We start from the raw sequence: 10648 nt of genomic DNA, 5'->3' as shown, positions 1-10648 counted from the left end.
TGGAAGTTACGTATTGCTCAATCATAATAAAGACATTTCTCTTCTAATCAGTAACAAAACAAATGTCCATCAAACAAAAAGCTTAATATATATATATTGGAGTAAAGAAAAAAGTAAGTTCTCTCAATCATAGCAGATATGTAACTTGCATCCATAACAGAACAAATATCCATCAAAGTAAAACTTCAAGAATAGAAAAATATAATAATAATCTAACTTTGCTTAATTTAAATCATTATATATCACCTTAAACATAATATATGTTTTAAATATAAAAACATTAAAGCATAAAAATACATAGTCATTTTTAACAAGCTTAATATTTTTAATTAACTATTGCTAATGTTTGTCAATCTCCACTAGTGAATCATTTTGTTTTTATCTTTCTAAACATTTGTGTTTTGATATCTTTAACTTTATATTGTTTCCAATTTATGTCAATAATTGACATGACACAACAAGATAAGACCTTAATAATGGCTATGTATTAATTTATTCTCAATAAAGCTGTAAACCGTTCTCCACATATAATGGATGATATCCATTCAAATTGATGGTGTTTCGACCCAAATCAGAAGAAAAACTAAAAAGAAAATGGAGGGAAGAAAAGAGACTGCGTCCAAATTCAAACTCACGATACGTGTGTGTCGGTAGTAGCTGACGAAGAAAGAGTTACCAAGATGCTTTCACTATAATCTTAACCCAGAGCTGGTTTTGGTTTCTATACACATAGTTAGTTATTATTTATCTTTTCACACCTCTCCTCCTTCCTTTTCCTCTCTTCTCAATTTTCTTCTTAAAATATGAGGCAAATTTCCTTTAAACACCGATGAAATATTTTGCCAAATGGCGCCATTGTCGGTGTTGAAGAACAATGACTCCTTGGTATATGGAGGGAGGAAGTATTGATTAATGGGTTTGATTTCAGACTGTATTTAATGGTGGTAGAAATGTTATAGGGTATGGATCTCTTTTCCCCAAACATTTTCCAAAAAAAAAATACCTTCATTTATTTAATGAAAATTTGCTAAAGTTATTAACAAAATCTTTTATTCGCTCAGTATTTTAGTGTCATTCCAAAAAGCTCTAATGGGTAGAGAGGTATGACAATAAAATTGTTTCATTTTTCTTCCATTATATGTGTAGATCATGCCCTTTAATGAAAAACATATCCTGAAATTGTCCAGTCACATATGAAAAACATATTATACAATACTATATTTGTATGTAATTTTCCATTTTTCCATTTTGAATTTTCAGAGTAATCGTGTCACATCGTCGAGAAGAAAAATGGTTATAGACACGCACCATAGGAAAGCGTAGATGGGCAACTATCTTTGATGCCTTTTATCGCTTTTACACAGTTAGTATATAACTGCACTTTATTATCACATAATATCACATATAATGAAAACTCATTTTCTTTTAGTTTTGTATACTCGAATATATATTAATGCTTGTACCAAACTTTATACGAAAAATATAATGAAAAACACTTTCCTCATGTGGATCACTAAAAATACACATAAACTAAGTTCTATAAAATTTGTATTATATATCCATTTGCAAAGCTTTACTAATAGTTAACATAGAACACCGATCTATAATTGATAACATTTTCAAAAATACTTTTAATTTTGTTACCACTCTTTTTATCACTCATTATACTTAAAAATTCATATATTCTCTAATTGATTATTATATCTACTTTCTTCCATGAGATAACTATAAACACATAAAATTACATTTAAGAATATATTGTCTTTAATATTCGTGGAGGTTATGGAACTCTTTGAAAGGAACTTTTGAAGTAATTAGTGGGCACAATTAGGCAGGGTACTACATACCTGGGCACTTGATCTCAATTCTCTATATACACATGAAACTATAAAAAGATGATACATAATCATTTATACTCAGATTGGTTTGTTGAAATGTTGATGGATATTTATAACTACGCTACTTTCATTCACTCGACAAAGTTCTAGAAGAAGGGTTCATCGACCTAGTCAGCACGGCGGATCATCATTTCTTCTTCAAATGCAAAGAAATTAATTGAAAAACTCAAGTAATAATTATAAAATTTTTGAATACTATTTATAATATGTTCCTTTTCAATCATTATTGATTATTTTAAATTATGATTACGGGGAATATTCCTCGTGCATTCATCTCCCAAAAAATCCCATCTTTTAGGCACTCGAGTTGATCTCAACCTTCCCTCGCTGCTATGGATGACGACGTTGACGCAACTCACTCGATATACACATCCATAATATCTACCATGCGTGGGATGAAGTTATTTCACCTTTTTCTACCTTTTCTATTTATAGTTGAAGATGAGAACTTGAACAACATTTACTCTTAAATTAATATTTATGTAATGATAAGTTGTAAACTAAATTCTCTTGAACGAGGAAGTGTACAGTATATATATATATTAGATATGTATCTTATTTCAATTTTTATAACAAAAAGACTAAATAAAATCTTAATACTTAAAATTATTTTTCCTTTCTAAAAACATTGAAATGAAATCATTTACTATTCAATAAATAATATAACATATTCAGAAAATATATTTCTCAACCTTTCACATCTCTGCAATATACTTCATATCGAAAATGACATAAAAACAAATCCAAAATTTATACTATCTTTGTAATCTTCCTTTTAGATATGATTAACCCGCAGCGTTAGCGCGGGTACATAAATCTAGTTATATATAATTTCAAGATTTTAAATAGGTAGGTATACATAAGGATCCTATTTTATATGTTTGTCAGTCATCATTATATGCTTGTTTATTTGTTAATTCAAAAGTTGGTAAAAGATTGGGCTTATTATAATAGTAGATTTTAATCAATCTAGAATTAAATAATTATTAATTAATCATCTTCATAAATAACAAACCAGTTGCTTAATAGATAGCCTATAATTCTTGCTCATCAAACATTTTGAAAAAGTCTCTTCCTTTAAAAGAGTTCGTCTCAGTTAAATCCATAAATATGTTTAATTAATATTATTCCTCAAGACTAGTTCCTTTCTACGCCCAACTAATAAATTATTTAGTCCAAATTTTTCTAGAATGAGAAGCATAGCATCAATATAAAACAATTTATAATATGAATCTTGAGTAGTTTTCAACCAAGTGGCACATGTGGTGGAGGATTATTTAATGCATGAGAGAAGTCATGGTGAGAAGGGTTTGTGTTTTCTTTTAAGAAAAATGAACAAATTCCATTCAATCTCACATGTAAATGCTTTCAATATCAGGGTTGACTGAAAATTCGTAACTCTCAGGCCTCATATGAGTATTTGAAAAATAAATTATTTATTTTGATGAATATATACATGTAATAGTTAGTTATTTTATTCTCAATTCAAAGGTCAAAGATTAAAATGTTTTATGTGGCTATTTCTCTCAAAATAAATATAAAAATATGTACCCAACCATCTGATAAATAAATGCTTCTTTCAATGCAACCTAGCTATAATTCAAATTATGGATATTAATATTGTTAAGTTTATCTTGAATCTAGCTAGAACCTGTACGTCAGTTGACACCTATCCAGTTTTGATTCAAAAAAAAAATTAAAAAAAATTAAAAAAAATAAATGAATATATATATATATATATATATATATATATATATAATTTTGATAAATTATATAAAAGAATTTGGCGACTAAATCGAACTTCATTAGTCCATTTATTATTAATATTTTTCAAAAATTTAAAGGTATTAAAAAACATAAATAATAAATTAAATTTTCAAACATTAATTTTTTTTAATCTTATTTTTTAACTAAATTTTCATGATTATTTAGTCATCGAGCTGTCCGTTTAATCACTTGAATAGTGAATTCAGAATGAGTAACTGTGAATTTGGGAAAAGAATTGTGAATTGTAATAAAAAGTGTAGTTGAAAGTGAGTAAATATCGGAATAAAAAGTGACGTAGAAATCGTATGTAAATTACTTTAATGCCCTTAACATAAGTAATGATAAATTAATATATAAAATTAATTACATATAAATAAATATTTAGTCTCAGAATTATTATAATTAAATATTTAGAATAAATAATTTTTATCATTAACCAATTAAATAATTTAATGGGTAAAAGTGTCATTTCAATTTAATTACCATAATTAAATACTTATATTAAATATTTTTATTTAATTAAATCTATGTAGGGGGCAAAAAGTCATTTCAATTTAATTATTATAATGAAATATATATTATATAATTTCTGTTAATTTTTATTTATTTTAATTATTATAATATTTAAATGATTCAATTTATGTTCAATATAATTTACTTTTAATTATTATAATTAGTTATTTAAAATTAATAAATATTACTTAATTAAATCTCAACGAGGGGCAAAATTGTCATTTCACTATCAATAATGTATTTAATTAAATATCTACAGGGTAGTAAACATGTCATTTCACTTTAATTACCATAATGAAATACTTTTATTAACTATTTTATTTAATTAAATCTACATAGGGGCAAAATTGTCATTTCACTTTAATTACTATAATGTAATATGACTATTTATAATTCTTGTTAGTTATTATTTATTGTAATTATTATAATATTTAAATGACTCAATTTATGTTTATTATAATTTACTTTAATTATTATAATTAATTATTTAAATTAATTATTATTATTATTTAATTAAATATTAATTAGGGGCAAAAGTGTCAATTCACTGTCAACAGTATTTATTCCCCTCTATGCCCCCCGAATTTTGAAGGTAATGAAATGTCTTTACTATGCCTAATGATAATACCAACAATACTCATTCCCAAGTCAATAGTAATTTACCCAAACATGGTCATATATTACTATTTATAATCAATCCCATTCCAATAGTATTCTAACCCTCAATCCAAACAATCCCATTCCAATAGTATTCTAACCCTCAATCCAAATGCGGACATTAAATCTCTTCTACAGAGTATTTGTCTGGCCAAAAATAAAAAAAAGTTTGAATTCCAAATTTAGCCAATGGAAAACACAAGTAAGCTTATTGTCCACAATAAATTATTATTATTATTATTATTATTATTATTATTATCTGACAAATAGCCCATTTATGAGGAAAACGGTTAGATAACTTAAAAAGCATCTCAAAGTCAAATTTAAAAATTAAATCAGAGTTATTGTAACACCTTCTTCCACACCAAAAGCAGCCAACGAAGAAAAATTATTAAAATCAAATCCAACTAGTCCAACTTGCCAACCAGTCAAACAAGAGAACCTCCAAAGAAACTCTCATCCACTCCAACCATTTCTTCTTCTTCTTCTTCTTCTTCTTCTTCAATCCAAAGCTCTCAATCCAAACCATCGACCATCCATGGCGTCCAACGAGCCCCACCACGACGGCCTCACCGGCGCCTTCTACGGCCCCAACATCCCTCCTGAAGTCCCACCCCCAAATGTTCATCGCCCCAAACACCGCCGCCACGAATTCAAACCCTACACTCTCCTCTGCACCGCCTTCAAGATCTTCACCCTTGTTCTCATCACCATCGGCATCATCGTCCTCTGTCTCTGGCTCATCTACCAACCCCAAACCCTCAAGATCCACGTCCAATCCGCCAATCTCACCCTCTTCAATCTCTCCGCTTCCAATCTCACTCTCTACTACAATCTCTCCGTCAATCTCACCGTCCGAAACCCTAACCAGAAGTACAATCTCTATTTCAAACGCATCGAAGCTGACGCTTTGTACAATGGTCCCAGATTTGATTTCTTGCTCCTTCCTTTGTATAAACAAGGGCGAAAGAATACCACTACTCTTGTGTTCCGGTTTCAAGGTCAAAACTTGGTTAATGGCGATACGGTGAGGAGTACTTTTGATAGGGAGAAGGGAGAGGGTTGGTTTTATATAGATCTGAAGATGTATTTGAAGGTGAGGTTGAAGATGCTTATTGTCCAGTCTGTGGAGTATAGGCCTGATGTTTCTTGTTCCTTGAGGTTGCCGGCGCCGGGGAACTCCACCTCCGCCGCCGCCGGATTCGCTGTCACTGAATGTAATGTTGATTCTCTCTCTTAAGTTTCTTTGATCGCCGCCGCCGCCGCCGCCAAAGATGGAGGAAGATGATTGGTTTTTTTTTTTGTGAGATGTATATGATTTGGTTTTTTGGGGTAGTTGTTGGGTTTCTTGTTTCCACAGTTTGGTGTCTGAATTATATTTAAATTATTTATTTTTGTAGAGAATTTCTTATAGAACTAAACTGATATATTTTGTGTAAATGTGAAATTACTTTTTTTTAAAAAAAAAAAAGTAAAAATTACATTTTTTTATTTATTTATTGTGATTTTTAACTTTCGTGTATGATTATCAAGCTTATTTTTGCTTCATTGCCACGCCCCCTTTTTCTTTGGAGCCAATTGATAGAGTCTATCAATTCTTTATTTATGCGCATGTTCTTGACCAACTGTTTTTATTATATTTATGAAAAAAAATTTAAACCATATAAAAGAGTAATTTTTTTCAGGGATGTCTTTTAGATAATGATTTAAACATGAAATAATTTGATTAAACGACATTAGTTTTTACTGTTTAAATCAATCTTATTTTGATTGGGTGGAAATCTACAATTTTGTTCCTAAATTATATTTAATGTTTTTGGTTTTTGAAGATTTTTGAGATAGAAATAAATGAATATACTTGTGTAATTTTAAAATTAATATATAATTTATATATATATATTGTGAAAAATTGAAGTCTTAAGTTGAGTTTTATGAGTTCAAGATGAATCGTGCACTTTAATTTGATTATTTGTGAGGTTGTTTGTAGTTGTTTTGGTCAAATTCAATTGTTTGATAGGCTGGTCATGGTTCTTTTTCTATTTTGGTAGGCGGGTTTAATTAAGCTTTGCATAATTAATATATATATATATATATATATTTATATAACTCTGAACTTTCGAAAGCAAACAGATATTTGTATTTCCTGGAAAGTTTTAGAATTTCATATAGAGCAGTGTAAAAACAAAACTTTTGTATATTCATTTAAGTCATTGTTGCTTGTTTTACAAGAAAATAAAATAATAGCTACGACTAGGAATTTTTATTTATTTTATTATTTTTATGTTAAAATTTCCAATCCATACCTACTGAACATGAAAATCATTGTTATGAAAGGCCATAACAAATTTTATGAGAATAAAAGAAAATTGTTAAAATTCATTTTCCAGATTCAACAAAGAAATTGTTGTGTTTCTAAAGCCCAATATGTTTTTTTTTAAAGTAGATAAATTATAATTATTAGAAAAGAAAAAACTACACAATAACAAAAATGAAAATACAAAATTAACAAAATAAAAATGGAAGACTACACAATAAACAGTCTTGTGATTGATAGAAGGGTATCACCTCTGGGGATATACTTTCTTTATTTTTTGTTCTTTCTTTTGTTTTTTTTTTAAATGTGGATAAACCACCTGCATTATGCATTAGAAAGGAAGAATAAAACAACAGAAACAGTCCACTAGAAGTGGAAGACTGACAAAACAACAACACAACAACAACAAAGGCCTGAACAACAGAAACATACCACAACATAATAATACAATAAAACCCAGGGGGCACAGCCTCCGGGAACAAAAGAAAAAAACACAACTACGAGCAAACAAACGGGGCTCGCTCCCACCACCTCCACTACTCACTCATCGCCTGAACCTGGGTGCTGTCTAAGGAAATCCAAACTGCGTTTAGCTGTAGTAGCTGGGTTTTCCAGTCGTGCTTTCTTCACCTCTAGGGCTGCATCAATCCACGACAAAATCATGAGAATGATTTTAACAATCACAACATGATAGTCAAAAAAAGAGTTATGAAAAATGCGTGCATTTCTTTCCAACCAAATGTTCTAGGTTATAGCTCTACTAATGAGGTCACCGATCTCTCTCTCAAGAGAGGAGAGACGGGATCTCCACTGTCCCCACAAGGCATGCAGGGACTGCGGTGGGTCAGGGAGCTTGAAAACATGTGTGAAGAAAGTCCAAATCTGCAATGCCATGTGACAGCTGATAAATAAATGTTCAGCCGATTCAATCTCAGCATGGCAGAGAACACAAGTGGTAGTAGGCATCTTATTGCACCTTCTGCAAGCCAGTTTGTCCATGGTCAGAATGCTATGATCCCAAGCCAACCAATTGAAAAGAATCACTTTTTAAAAGCAAATACTTTTCCAGATTGTGGTGGTAGTCCCACATAAGGTACCACCATGTCGGAGAAACCCATAAAAAGGATTTAGCGAGAAGGTACCATTAGCCAGTTAAACACCATTTTTTTAGAATCATTGGGCCCAAGAAGAAGATTACCAATGTTGGCGTTGAAAGCAATTCGAGATTGCTAGGGGAACCGATCGAAACACCATCGACCCCTTCAAGTTCTCTCGAGGTACCAAGGGTTGATGAGAATCTCTAAATTGTACTGGCCAAAGGTGCATGGGGGCACAACCATTGATCCACCTATCGAACCAAAAGAGAGTGGCAGAGCCATCAAAGATACACGGTGTTAAACATGCCCTGAACGCAGAAATGCGTCCATTCCAGAAGAACGATTTTCTTCGAGGAGGGTGGAAGTAAAGGTTCCAAGTGGGGGAGTTTTGATAGTAGTTGAAATGGATAACTTTATCACGACACCAAGGAATACCAGATGAGATTTTCCACCACCATTTTCCTAGAAGAGCTAAGTTAAAATCTTCCAAATCTAAGATTCCCCAACCCCCAAACTCACGGGGTCTACAAAGACGTTTCCAACTCACAAGCCTAACTTTTGGATGATCTAAGTCAGGGCCTGACCACAAGAAATCCCTCATGATTCTGTCAATAGCTTTGATAACCCAGCTAGGGAGCTTGAAGATAGACATCCAGTAAGACGGGATCGACGAGAGGACAGAATTAACCAAAGTTAGTCTATCGCCTAAAGAAAGGAATTTAGACTTCCAGGTTGTTAATTTAGCTCTAATTTTCTCTATCAAGGAAATCCAATCCTGTCTCCTAGGCCTTCTCCCAGATACTTTTTGTTCTTATTCTTGTTCTTTTGTTTTTTTCTACCTATGCTTTTGATACTGTTTTAGCTGGTTCTTTTTCTAGTTTTCTAATAAAGTCATGATTTATCTATTTTTATTTATAAAAAAAATAGTCACTGGGCACTCTTGGGCACATAGAAACGTCAACTCATAAAATAAAGTCAAAATATCAAAATGATCCCTTTATTTTGTATTTTTCATCTTTTTAGTCACTCTAATATAAAATCTGTCTTTTTTATCATCGTATTTTCACATTTTTGTCTTTTTGGTCTCTCTAATTGATGGATCCGCTCTTTTGGTCTTTTCAGTTGATGAATTAAAGGGACCAAAAATAATGAAAATGTGTAAATACGAGGATCAAAAGAGTGGATTTTACAACTAAAAGACGAAAATGTCAAATACAAAATACCAAAAGGACGGATTTTATATTAGAGAAACTAGAAGAGTGGAAAATAAAAAATAAAGTGATCATTTTGATATTTACACTATAAAATAATAAAGCAAAATGAGAGGAAGGATCAGCCTTTGGGCACTCCTACAACATCTAGAAGTAGGAGCAAAACAAAGAGATTACCCTTTGAAATTACATCGTCTCCTCCTAATTGGCTGAAAACTGGATGATGACTACGGAATCCAAAGTTGCGGTTGGCCACCACAGCTAGAGTCTTCTAATACGGCCTTCTTTACTTTTGCCAATGTTGCAATTCATGACAGGATCAAAGCTCAATATCTTCAGCCTAATATTTTCTTATATAGTGAAATGAAATCTTTTTAATAATATTTTATTAAAATTCTACATTTTCCATGAAGTTTCAACATGAGAAAATAGATTTTAAACTTTTATATGTTTGAAATATTATTTCTCATAATTAAATATTCTGAATTTTTCTCTAAAATTTCGCCCTTAACTCTAATCTCACATAGCCTATCCCATAAATTATATTTCAAACATATATATATATATATATAAACTATAGTTCATATTCAAATAAAATCAACTGTCAAATAAAATAACTTTTTAACCTCAATGGTAGGAAAATCGAGAATAATTCCATTTAAAATATAATTTTTAAAATAAAAAAAACAACAACAAAAATTAAGTATAACTACATGATATTCTTATTTAATATTAATATTAGTATTATTTAGTAAATTGGTGAATTTGGTTGGTATACCTTCGTATTATTTATTATAATTAATTAATTAATTAATTAAAAAAGAAATAAAAAAAAAATAAAAATATTAAGCCCTTTGCCTTCCCTCCATATCCATCCGAACTACAATTTCCCTCCTCCCTCTTCCCTCGTTCCTCTCGATACCCAACCCAACCCAACCCCCACCTTCGCTTTCCCAACTCTCTCTCCCCAATCACTCCATCTCTCTCTTCTCTTCTCCTTCAAACCCTCCATCCTTGATCTCCTCCTTCGCCGATTGCCTCGCCGGAATCCCTTTCCCGCATCGGGATCTTCGCCGCTTGCCCCATTTTCTGAGATTCAGCCTCGTCATTGCGGGAGAGACGAGGGTTTATAGTCTCCGGTGGGATCGAGCGATCGATCGCTTTTTCTCGAGTTGATTTCTCCGGATTTAT

General features: G+C 31.1%; 1 protein-coding gene across 1 annotated transcript; it reads left to right on the top strand.

Annotated features, from left to right (window-relative positions):
- The first annotated feature begins 5245 nt into the window (after window positions 1-5245).
- On the top strand, window positions 5246-6132 carry LOC120254428 (NDR1/HIN1-like protein 10). Its single transcript, XM_039262541.1, has one exon. It carries the CDS (start codon window positions 5374-5376, stop codon window positions 6073-6075), a length of 702 nt encoding a protein of 233 aa, XP_039118475.1. The 5' UTR covers window positions 5246-5373; the 3' UTR covers window positions 6076-6132.
- Window positions 6133-10648: the final 4516 nt, after the last annotated feature.

Source organism: Dioscorea cayenensis, unplaced genomic scaffold (assembly GCF_009730915.1).
Source record: "Dioscorea cayenensis subsp. rotundata cultivar TDr96_F1 unplaced genomic scaffold, TDr96_F1_v2_PseudoChromosome.rev07_lg8_w22 25.fasta BLBR01000443.1, whole genome shotgun sequence".
Taxonomy (NCBI): Eukaryota; Viridiplantae; Streptophyta; class Magnoliopsida; order Dioscoreales; family Dioscoreaceae; genus Dioscorea; species Dioscorea cayenensis.
Note: the sequence above shows the minus strand (reverse complement) of the source record. Positions and strands in the feature narration are given on the sequence as shown.

Coding starts and splice junctions, on each gene's coding strand:
- LOC120254428 (XM_039262541.1), top strand. CDS start 5,374: ATGGCGTCCAACGAGCCCCACCACGACGGCCTCACCGGCGCCTTCTAC.